At 48.4% G+C, this 16,828-nt stretch overlaps 1 protein-coding gene across 2 annotated transcripts in view; it reads right to left on the bottom strand.

The window, feature by feature from the left end:
* The window catches only part of LOC126320956 (uncharacterized), a 204,638-nt gene that overhangs the window by 25,459 nt on the left and 162,351 nt on the right, over window positions 1–16,828 (bottom strand). For both annotated transcript variants that reach the window (XM_049994136.1, XM_049994137.1), the window contains 2 exons: window positions 15,539–15,737; window positions 4,734–4,917 (listed from right to left, as the gene is read on the bottom strand). In XM_049994136.1, coding sequence (XP_049850093.1) covers window positions 4,734–4,917; window positions 15,539–15,737 — 383 coding nt within the window. The remainder of the gene's footprint in view (window positions 1–4,733; window positions 4,918–15,538; window positions 15,738–16,828) is intronic.

Below are 16,828 nucleotides of genomic sequence, written 5' to 3'. Positions count from 1 at the left end.
ACTTAGTACAGCACCATTAAAAGTCGCAAAGATATTTCCGGGAAGCATCAGTACATACTCCGGCAACAGTTAGTACTTGTGAGTGAATCTCTGAACGATACCGCAGCTACAACGTCGTGGTATGTCTGTGGATGGAATGACGTACACAGTCGACGGCCACACACCTAAGTGCCGCCCATCAGGACCTGTTTAGTACCCTACAACTGACCATTGCAAAACTGCTGTGCATTAAAAAAATTATGGGTGGCGACAGTAGCTGCTACTGAAATTCACATAGCAAACCGCCAACTTCCATCAGCAGCAGCTGCCGGAGCGGAGGTTATAATCTTGCCTCCTCTAGGATTACAACCCGATGTAACAACAGGGGAGAGCCGAACCTTCCTAAACCACACAGACTTATTAAAAAATTCTCGAGAAAATCGATTTCGAAGTTCTCCGAGGGACTTGAATTCACAGTTTCAGGGACTGTGTGGCTCTGTGGTAGCGCTCGACACTGGTAACCGCTGTTTCGAGTAATGCAGACAACAGACGCAGTTAACACTGTGTGTAGAGACGCGCTCTGTCGTACCGCATTTCCGGTCAACACACTTGCTACTTTCATAAAAACTTATGATTAGATACGTGTTAATGACGTAGGTATCCGAAATGAACGAAAATCTAACGATGACCAGTCTCGAGGTCTACCGACGGAGCCTTGCCTCAGTGGTAACACCGGTTCTCGTCATATTACTCAAGTTAAGCACTCTCGGGATTGGCTAGCACTTAGATGGGTCACCCTCCAGGTGTGCCGAGCGCTGCTGGAAAGCGGGTTGCACCCAGCACTAGTCAGGCCAACCGAGGAGCTACCTGATTTAGAAATAGCGGAGAAGGTCACGATAGCTGACAGCGGCCGGGAGAGCGGGGTGCTGACCACGTGTCCCTCCATGTCCGCTTCCAGTGACGCCTATCGGCTGTGGATGACACGGCGGCCGGTCGGTACTGTTGGACCTTTCTAAGCCTATTCGGGTGGAGTATTGAGAGTTAGTGAATTAACTTCTAAGTCCATTTTCTACAGAACTTTTGAAAATTGCATGGAACGGCTTTCTATCACTGATATTTGAGTCCCGAACTTCAAGTATCATAAATATGAAAAATTACAAAAATCCGATTGCCCTATTGTCCCCCTGTAAATCTTTGGATTCGCATTACGAAAGGTCGGCGTTCAAAGCAATATCCAGCCATCCGGATTTAGGGTTTTCGGAGCTTCCATAAACTGCTTAGAGCAAATGCTGGGATGGGTCCTTTGAGAACGATATACCGCTGTCCTTCACTATTCTTCCTCAATCCGGGGAAGTGTTCCGCCTACAATGACCTAGTCGTCATCGGGGCGTTAAGCCCTAATCTTCGAAATCAATATCAAAAATTACAAGAACCCGACTGCGTATGGTTCGCTTGCTAAACACTGTGCCACCTCGCTCTGAAAAGTTGTCGGAAGCTTGATTTGGCTCTTGAGTTGTTAAGCAACTGTCCTCTAGCTATTACTGAGTTTGACTTTAAGTAGTCTGAGGTGCGGTTGTGACCAACGGAGCCGTGATTATGGATGGATTGGGGAAGAGAAGTGCTGTAGCTGCTGCTAGGAAGGACAGATTACCGCACAGGTCTCTGACTCAGAAGCACGAGTTGGGTAAGTCGCCCTGGGACGTGATACGTAGTGTATGAACATGAAGATACGGTGTTATACATTCCTCGTGGAGCGGTGGTGAGCCAGACTCAGTGAGCAGAGATTACCATATGGGATTTATTGCTCAGATTTGCAGGATTTGTTTGGTTTCCGTAGGTCTTTTAGGAATCTCAGGAGTGTTTAGTATTCAAGTAAATGGTAAAGGAGGCGAGAAAGAGAGCATCGTCTGACTGAGAACATGAGGTGGTGACACTAATTCCCTATAACTTGTAGGTGGTGACAGAATTTAGCAGGAGCAGAAACCCAAAAATCGTTGCTAAAGGTAAGGAGAGGCTAGAAGAGCTTTCGTGGATGTACACTGATCAGCCACACTGATCACCACTGCCCACCACGACATTGGATGCTGCCTGGTGGTGTTCCGACACGTGACACGGTAACAAAAGTACGCAACCGGAGCAGACAGGGACAGGGGATCACCCTAGGGCTGCAAATCTGAAAGTTCATTGAGATAAGCGACTTTGTCAAAGCGCAGATTATTATTACGCAGAGTCTGTGAACGAGTATCTCGAAAACGGCGAAGCTTGTCGAATGTTCACGAGCTGCTGTGGTGGTGGTGGTTAGTGTTTAACGTCCCGTCGACAACGAGGTCATCAGAGACGGAGCGCAAGCTCGGGTTATGGAAGGATTGGGAAGGAAATCGGCCGTGCCCTTTCAAAGGAACCATCCCGGCATTTGCCTGAAACGATTTAGGGAAATCACGGAAAACCTAAATCAGGATGGCTGGAGACGGAATTGAACCGTCGTCCTCCCGAATGCGAGTCCAGTGTGCTAACCACTGCGCCACCTCGCTCGGTAGAGCTACTGTCGTGAGCATCTACTGAAAGAGGTAGAAGGACAGTGAAACTACCACTAGGCACTAAATAGAAATCCACGACTCTTCAAAGAACGAGGGGTTAGGAGGCTTGTGTGCTCTGTAAAGCAGGATAGATGCTGGTCTGTGATAGCTCTGCCGAAAGAGCACACCCTGGTGCATGCACAAGTGTTTCGGCGCAGACCATCCATGGTACATTGTTGACCATGGAGCTCCGGAGCAGACCACTCCTACGTGTTCACATGTTAAGCCAACGACACCATCAATGACGATTGCAATGGGCACGAGACCACTGGGAGCGAACCGTCGATCGATGGAAACGTGTCGGCTCTTCGGGTGAAGCACATTTTTGTTACACTAGGTCGATGTCGTCATCAAGGTGAATGGCGGCTCGAAACGTGCAGCGCGCCACGGACGCAGACTGGTGGTAGCAGTATTGTGCTATGGGAAACATTGTCCTGCGCTTCCATGAAACCTATGGTAGTAATCGAAGACACGCTGACAGGTGCGTACCACCTGCATCCCTTCATGCTTGATGTCTTCTCCGACGGCAAAGTCATCTTTCAGCAGTATAATTGTCCATGTCTCGGAGCCAGAACCAGTGGTTTGAGGAGCATTATTGTGAACTCAAGTTGATGTCTCGGCGACAAAATTCGCCTAATGTAAATCCTATGGAACCCATCTCATTATCGGGCGCCATCACCGCGTACGCAAATCAGCAGCCCATTATTTAAGCGCCGGCCGCTGTGGTCTCGTGGTTCTAGGCGCTCAGTCCGGAACCGCGTGACTGCTACCGTCGCAGGTTCGAATCCTGTCTCGGGCATGGATGTGTGTGATGTCCTTAGGTTAGTTAGGTTTAAGTAGTTCTAAGTTCTAGGGGACTGATGACCATAGATGTTAAGTCCCATAGTGCTCAGAGCCATTTGAACAATTATTTAAGCGTTTTACGAGGCGTATTCGGGAAATAAGGTCCAATTAGGAGCGAAATGGAAACCACTGTGAAAATCTGATGGTACCTTGCACAGATGTGTTGGGCAGTGTCTGTAGTGTGCCTGTCGACCGCTTCACGTCGTTCTTTTTAGTTCAGAGCCCAAATCGATCACATAGAAATACCGAAAACAACAGTGTTCCAGCCAAGTATGTGGATCTCGTAAAAGATTTCACCTGGAGCTATGCAGCTCACATAACATAAATGTCATGCTTTTCTGTCTTCAGTGAAGACGCTTCTGCAGCGTTTTCGGTGGGAAGTGCTTGATCAATCACAATACAATCCTTAATTGGCTCCCTCCGTTTTTCATCTCTGCTCACATGAACCGCTGCCTACGAATACAACATTGTGACACAAACAACGAAAGCAGAACAGCGTAGAGAATTGGCGGAAAACACAGGCGGCTGTTTTCTGTGACGAGGGAACTGGAAAGTTTGTAAAACGCCACGACAAATGTCTAAGTCGGAGCGGCGACTGTTTAGAGAGGTTGATGGAAGGCACTGCTAACTGTTGCGAACAAAAAATTTTGGATTTTCACTGTGGTTCTCATTTCGCGACCGATCATACCATACTTTCCGAACAGTCCTCGTACATGACCTGTGCGTAGACCTCTACTGCTACATACCCCCACAAACATATCAGCAAACTGGTGGATCCTTGATGCGCAGAATCAGTTATGTATTTCGTTTCAAAGATGTCAAACAAGATATTAAGCAGGTGGTTATAATGTTTTGGCTCATCAGTGTAGGTGGCAGTGGAAGATCCTAATTCCCATTTTCTGCCTGTTAATAGTTTTAATCCGTTGTGTATTTCGTGCTGGACAGTCAGTCAACGGAACTTCACGTTATTTTGCAGTCTACAGATATTTTTGCATGGAATAGTCGCGTATGGTAATGTGAAGTCGGGGTGATTAAAGTCACCCTATGATAAATAACACGGTTTAAGGGACAAGAGTTGACTGTTAAGTGCAGGAGATGCTACCAGGACATGCAGTACCACAATGGATCTTTGAGAATGCCGAAGGGTTGTGTGGAGGTCAAGCAAACTGGTGTCGTTAGCATAACGGAGCCAGTGGACGGCAAGGGGGAAGGGCGGCTGTGCTTGGAAAGCGTTACAGGAGGTATTGCTACTGGTGTGTGTGTGTGTGTGTGTGTGTGTGTGTGTGTGTGTGTGTGTGTGTGTAGGTGCTGAGCATGATATGGAGAGTGCAATACCGGGCTCTTTGGCAGCTATCTGGACGAGCGCGTCGGAGGCGTTGAGGTCGCGCATGTAGCGGTCGGGGTCCGGCGAGGCATCTCCGTCTAGCTGCAGGTCGCCGAAGCCGTCCGCGCCGAAGTAGGGGGCGGAAGGCGGCGGCGGCAATCCCAAGGGTCGCTCCGCCCCCGCGTAAACAGCCACCTGCAGCAACGCCAGCTCCTCTCACGTCAACCGCTAGTGGAAAAACACTGCTCACCATTAAAATTGCAACACAATAAAGGTGGTATGCAATAACCGTTAAATAAGCACGAACTGTAATACAGGCAATCGATTAGTATGAAGGTTGTCCAGAAAGTAATGCACTGCATTCTTCTTCTCAAGCGAAAACAAAGCTACGAATGCCAAACGTTACGTATGTATTATTTAAAGTCACCTGAGTGAGCACGCGATGTTTTCGTCACATCTGACAGAGAGCGTATCTGCAGGACAGTTTCAAAATGGCGTCTATAGGTTGTGTGCGTGACAAGCAACGTGCCGTCATTGAAATTGTGACTGCAGAGAAACAAACTGTGGGGAATATGCACAAGGGCTTGTGCGAAGTCTATGGAACATCTGACGTCGAGAGGAGTAGAAGTAGTCGCTGGGCACAGAGGATGACGTCATCAGAAGGCGGTTCGGCGGAGCTCCACTATTTGCAACGGTCGGGAGAACATCCACCGCTTTCACACCTGACATGTTGCAGCGAGCTGATGATGTCACTCGCGAGGACAGACACATCACGAGTCGGGATTTGGCGCTGCATTTGCCAATCAGTAAAGGAAGTGTTGATGCAACTATCCGCGCTCTTTGATATTCAAAAGTGTGTGCAAGATGGGTTCCTTGTGTCTAAGGGTGACTCACAAAGCGCATAGAAAAAACATTTGTTTTGATTTGTTGCAACGTTTTGAAGCTGATGGAGAGGCCTTCTTGTACCGGACAGATAATAAAACATGGGTTCACCATTTTGAGCCGGAAACAAAACGGCAGTCGATGGAATGGTGCATTTCCCACTCCCCGCAGAAGAAAAAATTGAAAGCACTTGCTTCTTCCGCTAACGTCATTATCACCGTGTTCTAGGACTGTGAAGGAGTGATTCTCATTGATGTGATGCCAAGAGGCGGTAGCATTAATTCAGAAGCATATGTCAACACAGTAACAAAACTCAAGACGCGCTCCCGGCGACCTTGGTGCAACATGGTAACGCTCGGCCCCCGGCCCCCACAAGTCTGAGGACTGCTGAATACACCGCAAAACAGGGTTGGGCAGTGTTACCCCAACTACCCTACAGCCCTGACCTAGCCCCCTCACACTAACACTTGTTTGGGTCATTAAAGGATGCCATTCGTAGAAAACAATTTGAAGACGATGAGGAGGTGAATCACAGTGTGAAACTCTAGCTCCACCCCAGGCCTGTACCGACAGGGCATACACGCCCTTGTTTCGCGCTGGAGGAAGGCTATAGAACGGGATAGAGATTACGTGGAAAGATAGGGTATGTGGATAAAACACCATTCTTTCTTGTGTGTAATTCTCATTTTGTTCAATAAGGATTTGATAAAGAAAAGAAAAATGCGGTGCATTACTTTCTGCGGAGCCCTCGTATTTCGCACTACTGCTACAATTAGATAGATCTAAGGCCATCTACGCATAACCGTGTATGGACGTTTGTTGTTGAGAACTTACTACTGAGCCACAGACACATCCCTGTAGATGTCGGAAAGAGCTGTACCGAGTGACTTTACGGACAATCAGCTCACTCCACATAGAATCATACGTATTTAATTACACATATTGATTCACGGATAACTTAATACGTTTAGTTCATTAAACATGGGTGGCTCAAGCGTATGTGAAGAATGTGTGTGATAAGTCACAAGATAGTAAAATTAGGGAGTTTCATTAAGCTACTAAATGAAACAATGGTCACTATAAAACCCTGTTCATTATAATTTGCGGTGGACTTGAAGTTAAACACAAGTACATAAAGACATGAATCGCTGAGTGTTAATACAGGCTTACAACGAAATTAAAGTAACAACATCTTGAGAAGATCGGGTAATGAAGCTGAGATGAATACGTTTAAGTCGACACAACACTTCGGGGAACAACTGAGTTGAGTTTGCAGAAGTCGTCCAGTGATTGCCGAATGTTAGGGATGAAAGAAAGAACTGCGGAAAGAATCCTGCGTGCATCCACTATCTTGGTGGAGCACTTGTTGAATCCGCGATTACTAATGGCTTTACTTGAATTAAGGACGTAAGAGCTCTGACGTCAGTCTGTAAACTTCGTGTGCATCCTGTCACTTGATGTACGAGCTCTGCAGTGGCTCACCACACTCAGCGTTGCGGGCGCCTGTGAGTGGCGCCTGTGGTGGACGGAATTGTGTATCTGGGCTGCCTCAGAATCCGGAATCGAATTCCTTCTTACGGAGTCTAAGGTGGAAGTAAGTTGCACAGAGTACTCCTGGCAAGAAGCAGACTTTTTACTTGTGCGTGATTTTGAACGCCAATGACAGTGAGCCTTCCGAGTCCTGGTCAATCTGGCGCAGTCTAATACTGCAACGATCTCCCCTCCTTACTCAGTTTAAAGATAATTCACCAGTTTTTAGTGTCGGGGCTCAGTATAAGTAGCTCCTGACCCTCACCACCTATTCTGTCTTAAGTTTTTCGCCAACCAGGTCTCCTGTACGCACACACAGCAGTTCCCCTCCTCCCACTCTAGATTTTACCCATATGGTCCAGTGGCAGAAGCTCTTACTGTATCTTAACAGAATCAACAAGGCCATTAACTAGTCGCCAGCCTGAGAGCTGCACGTCCATCCTCTTAAACAAAAAAGTGCCAAATGGCCTTCTGTCTCATCCCATTTTTCAAATTTGTGTCCTGGTATTGCTTCGTGTGGAGCTTTCCCCAGAATACTGGCTTCCTGTTGAGACCAGGGTGCCGCAAAACTGCATTCTTTCGTTGTCTGCTCGCGGCGCGTCCCTCCGACGCCAGTCGACTGATCACATTAAAAAGACAAACAATGGCTTCCCGTAGTTTCGGAGGCAACAATAACGTTATTCCTTTGGCAAAATTTAACCCTTACGCAATACACTGTTCTAACTTCTCATCCACGCTTCTCGTACCGGTGGCAGCTTTCACCCTTTGGCGAGGCCTGCAGTTCAGCTAATGACTGGACGCTGTTTATGTTGCTCCTCTGCGGGTGGCCTCTCTCCAACCAGTGCTCTTTACAATGAGATCACAAAAGTCATGGGATAGCTATATGCACATATACAGACGGCGGTAGTATCACGTTTGCAAGGTAGAAAAGGGCAGTGTATTGGCGGAGCTGACATTTCTACTCATGTGATCCATGTGAAAAGGCTTCCGACGTGGTTATGGCAGCACGACGGGAATTACCAGACTTTGAACGCGGAATGATAGTTGGAACTAGACACATGGGACATTTCATTTCAGAAATCGTTAGGAGATTCAATATTCCGAGACCCACAGTGTCAAGAATGCGCCGAGAACGCCAAATTTCATGTGTCACCTCTCACCGTAGACAACTCCGTGGCCGAAGGCTTTCACTTAACTACCGAGAGGAGCGGGGTTTGCGCAAAGCTGTCAGTGCTGACAGACAAGTAACAATGCGCGAAAAAACCGCAGAAATCAATGTGGGACGTGCGACGAACGTATCCGTTACAGCAGTACGGCGAAATTTGGCAGACGACCGATGCGACTACGTTTGCTAACAGCACGCCATCGCCTTCAGCGCCTCTCCTGGGCTCGTGACCATTTAGGTTGAACCCTGTGCGACTGGAAAACCGTGGCCTTGTCAGATAAGTCCCATTCCAGTTGGTAAGAGCTGATGGTAGGGTTCCAGTGTGGCGCAGACACCAAAAAGCTATGGACCAGAGTAATCGACAACGCACTGTGCTTGCTGGAGGTGGCTCCATAATGGTGTGGGCTGTGTTTACATGGAATGATCTGGGTCCTCTGAGCCAACTGAACTTATCATTAAATGTATATGGTTATGCTAGCCTACTTGGAGACCATTTTCAACCATCATGGACTTCATGTTACCAGACAACGATGGAATTTCTACAGATGGCAGTGGGCCACGTCACTGGACCAAAACTGTTCGCGACTACTTTGAAGAATATTCTGGACAATTCGAGCGGATCATTTGGCCAGCCAGATCGCCCGACATGAATCCCATCGACCGCTCGTGGGACATAAACGAGAGGTCAGTTCGTGCACAAATTCCTACACTTGAAACACTTTCGTAGCTATGCACGGCTGTAGAGGCAGCATAGCTCAGTATTTCTACATGTAACTTCCAACATATTGTTCAGTACATGCCACGTCGAGATGTTGCACTATGCCAGGCAAAAGGAGGTTCGACACGATATTAGGAAGTGATCCATGACTTTTGTCACCTCTTAAGCTTCCAGCAACATTTAAGCAAAAGAAGAATTTGGTATGGAAATCTAGGAGTTGTCTGTGACAATCGCGGACATTAACTTAAGTAATACTTGCTCTCTTGTTCCTAGTTTGGGGTTAATTTAGATTGCATGGACTTAACAAATTATTGGAATTTAATTACAGTTTTGCCAAAAGCGGTCGCGTAACATTATTTGTGGTAAGATCGTGTTATGCCTCGTGTAAGAAGGAGAAATGTCGACATCACGTGTCAGAATTCGGTAGCAGCAGTATAATCGCCTATTGAGGCTGTAGTTAATCACTACTCAATGTCGGTACTCGCGTTGGTCAGGATTCCAAGCGTTGTGTGTGTGTGTTTGTTGAACCGGGGACCTAGAAACCACGGAGAGAGTTCGGCCCGCTGTAGCCTTCAGTGGTTCACAACCCCACAACAGGCCACAGCAGTCCACCCAAACCACCGCCACCCCACACCGAACTCTGGGTTTCTGTGCGGTTTGGCTCCCCGTGGGCCCCCTCTGGGAACGTCTCATCCAAACGAGGGTAGCCCTAAATGTTTGAGTGGTAGAGTAATTATGGTGTACGCGTATGTGGAGACAGTGTTCGCACAGCAATCGCCGACATAGTGTAACTGAGGTGGAATAAGGGGAACCAGCCCTCATTCGCCGGGAGCAGATGGAAAACCGCCTAAAAACTATCCACAGGCAGGCTGGCACACCGGACCTCGACACTAATCCGCCGGGCGGATTCGTGCCAGGGGCTGTCCCGCCTCCCCACTCCGGAAGCAGCGCCTCGGACCGCGCGGCTAGCCGTGCGGGCTACGAGTTATGTGAATATGTAATCGATTGGTTCAGGAGGGATCTCAGCAGGCCCGTCGACTAGCGTTTGAGAGGACAGACATGCTATTGTCTCCCCGTGGAGGATGGTTTGGCCAGTTTATGTAGCTCGTATCAGGAAACTGACTTCTTTACAGCATGACAAGTATCACCGCTGGCAGTCCGACGACGTCGGAGCGCCGCGTACTGTCAGCATAGCGACCACTGTTACGGTTTCCCTTGAAAGAGCCTCAGAGAGAGGCCTACCAACAGCGTTGCGCCCAGAAACGACAACACTTGATACAGTTGCCGTAACGCGCCGACTTTTCAGACAAGTCCCAGTACTGTACACAGCATGAAGATAGAAGTATCGGTGTATGAAGGCCCTGAGGACAATGAACGTTATCAAGTTACATTCGTCTCGTCATACGGATCCAGCATCTGGTGTAATCGTACGGATCGCCATTGAGTATGCAACACAATCACATTTGGTTTGCATAGCCGGTAAATTGGACAGCAGACATTACATTTTTGACTTGTTCATTCCTCGCAAGAGCGCATATTGCCTGTGCTTCCTTGACCTATCTGGTTACAGAGGATGTTGCCTGGACAATGCATTCTCCAGATCTGTCGTCGATTGAAACTACTGATTTAGTGTGGCAACAGGCTACCGCGTCACCAGTAAGATTGAAGAACAGGTACATAACTGAAGCAGCATGACATAACGATCTCGTGCCTGTCATCTAAGCTTATTTCGATTCGATGGCCCACCGCGCTAGGGCCGTTCCTACTGTCAGGCATGCAGGTTCTGTGTATTCAGTTTCGTACCCTGTGTCCCCCGGAATCGCCTACAAATGTAGTCCTGTAGTCTTTGGACAAGTGTCCGGAAGAACAGACGACACCATATTGATCCAACAGCCACTATAAACTAAGGCACAAAGGAATTTCAGACATTGGCAGCGAGTGGGCACCGATTTAAATCAATGGGGAAAGTTGAAAATTTGTACCGCACAGATATTTGAATCGAGGTAACCTGCTTACTAGGAAGATGCACTGACCACTACACCATCCGGTGACAGTGGTCATCGCAATTGCACTGACTTCTCTAGCACGGCTCCTGTCTAAGCCAAATTCTCGACTTATCCGCACAATACTACTGTAGAGCCGCTTGCTCATTATCCTCGTTACTCACATCATTTCGCCGGTGTTGAGAATTTGGATCTGACTGGAGGCGCGTTGAGGCAGTCCGTGTAGTTGCAAAGCCCACTGTGTCCGGACTGGTCAGTAGTCAGTGCAACTGCTTAGTGAGCGTGGACCTGATTTCGAATCCTGGTCTCGTAGCCAATGTCTGTAATTCCTTTGAGTAAAATTTAGTTGTTTAATATCATTCTTGGTGCGCAGTTGTAATAGCCAGTAGAGTAATAACGAAGTCCACGATCATGTCTCTTTGGCAACGCACTGTTGACCGACAGCTGTTAAGTCTACATTGTCCGCCAGCGTAGTTATCGGTTGGAAGTACGGAGGGGCCAGTAATTAAATTCCCTCCCCTCCCCCCCTCCTCTCCCGCCCGAAGCTAATGTCTGCTTTCCTAACCTGGGGCCACAACCTCTCTCCAAGAACTACCCCAGTTTGCGGAGTACTTGAGGATTTCTTCGTTATCTGGTCCACGGATTGCACCACATAACTTGAAACGTATGTTCAGCTCAAGCACTTTATCGGCTAATTGTTTCTTTGTTTACCGCAGCACAAAATAGCGTCTGGTGGCAGGTAAAATGCTTCATATGAAATCGGAATATCTTTGAAAGCTGACTTAACAACGGTGAATTTTCTTTTAGCTCTCGTTATGACATTCGCATATCGCAGTGAAAAGTGAATAAATATTTACAGCCACCAAGTGCTCCGTGTAAGTAAAAATCTTTGCCGTAGCTGCTAACAATGTATGTAATCTCATTTTATACATTTTGTCTTGTGATCCTGATGTCCTCTCACAACTTATTTAAGAACAGTTCGTAACTTAGTCGTATTAGGTTGAGTGAATAAAACTACACCGTAATAGGCTTCTTAGTAAACAAGCAGTCAACAGCTGTGGAGAAGCTTCGGCGCGTCCAGGATTGGTTAATCAACCGCTGTCTCATGAGCAACTTATCTTAAATATATCGTTTTTGATAGTTGTTTAAATGAAGCTGCAGACTTTGCAGGTGTCATTTGAATCATTTCCCATCTCTTTATGAAAACCATTAACTCTTCTGTATGATCCACTCAAACGAGCGACGGATGGCTACTTATATCGTCTACTGCCGCTCTCCTACGACAAACGAGTGATTTAGGAAACAATTTCAACCATTATTTCGGAAGCCATTCTGTCTAACTTCTGCCATGGAACATTAACTAGCAGGAGTTGCTGCTGTTCTCTGTATGTGTACTACGATCTGAGAAAAAAAATTCGAGTACAGAAATATATTAACTTTTTGACGGATCTTTTATCTTGGGAACTGTAAGCTTTATTATACACTCCTGGAAATGGAAAAAAGAACACATTGACACCGGTGTGTCAGACCCACCATACTTGCTCCGGACACTGCGAGGGGGCTGTACAAGCAATGATCACACGCACGGCACAGCGGACACACCAGGAACCGCGGTGTTGGCCGTCGAATGGCGCTAGCTGCGCAGCATTTGTGCACCGCCGCCGTCAGTGTCAGCCAGTTTGCCGTGGCATACGGATCTCCATCGCAGTCTTTAACACTGGTAGCATGCCGCGACAGCGTGGACGTGAACCGTATGTGCAGTTGACGGACTTTGAGCGAGGGCGTATAGTGGGCATGCGGGAGGCCGGGAGGACGTACCGCCGAATTGCTCAACACGTGGGGCGTGAGGTCTCCACAGTACATCGATGTTGTCGCCAGTGGTCGGCGGAAGGTGCACGTGCCCGTCGACCTGGGACCGGACCGCAGCGACGCACGGATGGACGCCAAGACTGTAGGATCCTACGCAGTGCCATAGGGGACCGCACCGCCACTTCCCAGCAAATTAGGGACACTGTTGCTCCTGGGGTATCGGCGAGGACCATTCGCAACCGTCTCCATGAAGCTGGGCTACGGTCCCGCACACCGTTAGGCCGTCTTCCGCTCACGCCCCAACATCGTGCAGCCCGCCTCCAGTGGTGTCGCGACAGGCGTGAATGGAGGGACGAATGGAGACGTGTCGTCTTCAGCGATGAGAGTCGCTTCTGCCTTGGTGCCAATGATGGTCGTATGCGTGTTTGGTGCCGTGCAGGTGAGCGCCACAATCAGGACTGCATACGACCGAGGCACACAGGGCCAACACCCGGCATCCCGGCATCATGGTGTGGGGAGCGATCTCCTACACTGCTGTACACCTCTGGTGATCGTCGAGGGGACACTGAATAGTGCACGGTACATCCAAACCGTCATCGAACCCATCGTTCTACCATTCCTAGACCGGCAAGGGAACTTGCTGTTCCAACAGGACAATGCACGTCCGCATGTATCCCGTTCCACCGAACGTGCTCTAGAAGGTGTAAGTCAACTACCCTGGCCAGCAAGATCTCCGGATCTGTCCCCCATTGAGCATGTTTGGGACTGGATGAAGCGTCGTCTCAGGCGGTCTGCACGTCCAGCACGAACGCTGGTCCAACTGAGGCGCCAGGTGGAAATGGCATGGCAAGCCGTTCCACAGGACTACATCCAGCATCTCTACGATCGTCTCCATGGGAGAATAGCAGCCTCCATTGCTGCGAAAGGTGGATATACACTGTACTAGTGCCGACATTGTGCATGCTCTGTTGCCTGTGTCTATGTGCCTGTGGTTCTGTCAGTGCGACCATGTGATGTATCTGACCCCAGGAATGTGTCAATAAAGTTTCCCCTTCCTGGGACAATGAATTCACGGTGTTCTTATTTCAGTTTCCAGGAGTGTAGTTTCTCCACACCTTATTCTCCTGGTAAATGCATGATAAACTTAGGTCTCTGAGGAAATTCATGTTCAGCTATCCAAAAACAATTATATTTTCAATAGCCATTTACCCCTGATCAGTAAAGGTAATAAAAACCACTACAATAACTAGTTATGTCTATTGGCCTAAAATACAATATATATCATTATGTACTTTTCTCTGCAAATATATTTCCACCGCCAATTATAGCTGTATGTTAACGCACAAAAGTATATATATTGTTATAACTTCTCTTCCCAAGAAAAAGTTCAGAGCCGCACCCTCAGCTTGTGAAGTCATAGCGGCAATCTTCTGGGATTCTGAAGATGTTATTCTGTTTGATGTCCCCCCTCAATCTGCAACGATCAACTTTCAAGTCTGTTGTGCTACCATCAGGAAACTGAAGAAACGACTTCAGCGTGTTCGTCGCCACAAAAATGCAGACGAACTTCTCCACGACGACGCAGGATCTCAGACACTTCTGCGCACCCAAGAGAGGCTCAGAAAATTTCATTGAACTGTTCACCTTCATACACTGTACAGCCCCGATCTCGACCCGTCCCATTTCCATCTGTTTGGTGCAATCAAGGATGCACTCTGCGGGGGAATTACTTGAATGATCGGGGGTTTACTGATGCAGCAAGACATTGCCTCCGACATCGACGAGTACAGTGGTAAAATCGGGCATACAGGTCCTCCAGTAAGATGGCGTAAGGCCGTCGCACTGAACGAAGATTATATTGAAGAACATGGTTTTGTAGTCTACACAGTGGGTAATAATATCATGTATCGGAATCCTCAATAAAATTAACTTGAAACTTCCTGGCAGATTAAAACTGTGTGCCGGACCGAGACTCGAACTCGGGACCTTTGCCTTTCGCGGGCAAGTGCTCTACCACCTGAGCTACCCAAGCACGACTCACGCCCCTTCCTCACAGCTTCACTTCTACCAGTACCTCGTCTCGCAGGAGAGCTTCTGTAAAGTTTGGAAGGTAGGAGACGAGGTACTGGCAGAAGTGAAGCTGCGAGGACAGCGTGCGCATCTTGCTTGGGTGGCTCAGGTGGTAGAGCACTTGCCCGCGAAAGGCAAAGGACCCGACTTGGAGTCACGGTCCGGCACAAAGTTTTAATCTGCCAGGGAGTTTCATATCAGCGCACACTCCGCTGTAGAGTGAAAATCTCATTCTGGAAAATTAGCTTGCTTACAGAAAAAGTCATGTGTCGCGCAAACTACTGAACGCCTGTCGCAGTTACCTTCTCATACTGTTCTTATCGACATCTTTGAAAAAACATGCCCTATCGGGAACGTGGCTATGTTATTTCATTGTCGCTATTTGACGACATTCCCTTTTAGTAGTGAACAAAGCGAGTCTAATTACCGACATGTTCGAAAAAACACGCCCTAACCGAGACCTGGCTAAAGTATTTCACAAGTGCAATTTCATTGTCGCTATTTAATGACGCTCCCTTTTAATAGAGTACAAGTCAATGCTGTTATTATCAACATTTTTGAAAAAACGCGCCCTAACCGGAGCCTGGCTAAGATCTTTCGCTAGTGAAATTTGATAGTATTGAAGAAGGCGATACTGACGTCGAGCCTGCCGGCGGCGCGCAGCGTGGTGAGCACGTTGCGGCAGACTTGGCGCACGGCGGCGTTGCCGTGCACGCAGGTGACCGCCTCCAGCGACACGCCGGGGGTGCCCAGCGCCAGCAGCAGCGCCGCCGCGTCGTCGACGCCCGCGTCGGTGTCGACCAGCAGGCGCACCGCCTCCCCGCGCTGCAGCTGCGGCCTGCCGACAGAGCACACCCACTGTACAAAATGCCACGTGTAATACAGTCGCGTGACAAAAGGCACGGGGTAGCGATATGCACATATAGACATGACGGTAGTATCGCGTAGGTGTGAAAGTGCAGTGCATAGCTGAACTGCCATTTGTACTCAGATGATTCATGTGAAAAGGTCCAAAATGAGATTTTCACTCTGTAGCGGAGTGTTCAAAAATGGCTCTGAGCACTGTGGGCCTTAACTTCTGAGGCCATCAGTCCCCTACAACTTAGAACTACTTAAACCTAACTAACCTAAGGACATCACACACATCCATACCCGAGGCAGGATTCGAACCTGCGACCGTAGTGGTCGCGCGGTTCCAGACTGTAGCGCCTAGAACCGCTCGGCCACCCCGGAGTGTGCGCTGATATGAAACGTCCTGGCAGATTAAAACTGTGTGCTGGACCAAGACTCGAACTCGGGAGACGAGGTACTGGCAGAAGTAAAGCTGAAGGACGGGGCCTGAGTCGTGCTTGGGTTGCTCATTTGGTAGAGCACTTGACCGCGGAAGCCAAAGGTCCCGAGTTCGACTCTCGGTCCGGCACACAGTTTTAATCTGCCAGCATATTTCATGTGAAAATGTATCTGACGTGATTATGGCTGCACGATGGGAATTGGCAGACAATGAACACGCATTAGGAAATCGTTACGGACTTCAGTTTCCCAAGATCCTGTTTCACGAGCGTGCGGAGAATACCCGATTTCAGGCATTGCTTCTCACCAAAGACAAGGCTGACGGGGATCCCCTCACGACCGAAAGCGTTTGTGTGCAGTTTTCGGTGCTAACAGTCAAGCAACACTGCGTGAAATAATCGCAGAAATCAATCTGGGACGTACGCCAAACGTATCTGTTACGACGATGCCGTGAAATTGGGCGTTAATACGCTATGGCATCAGCAACCGGTGCGAGTGCTTTTGCTGACAGCATGATATCGCGCACAGTGCCTCTGCTAGGCTCGTCATCGTATCACTTGGACCCTAGACTGCCGGAAATCCTTGGCCTGCTCAGACGAGTTCCGATTTCAATTTTAAAAGCTGATGGCAGAGTTCGAA

The sequence above is a fragment of the Schistocerca gregaria genome, chromosome 2 (assembly GCF_023897955.1).
Source record: "Schistocerca gregaria isolate iqSchGreg1 chromosome 2, iqSchGreg1.2, whole genome shotgun sequence".
In the NCBI taxonomy this organism is placed as follows: Eukaryota; Metazoa; Arthropoda; class Insecta; order Orthoptera; family Acrididae; genus Schistocerca; species Schistocerca gregaria.
This window is presented reverse-complemented; position numbering and strand designations above follow the sequence as displayed.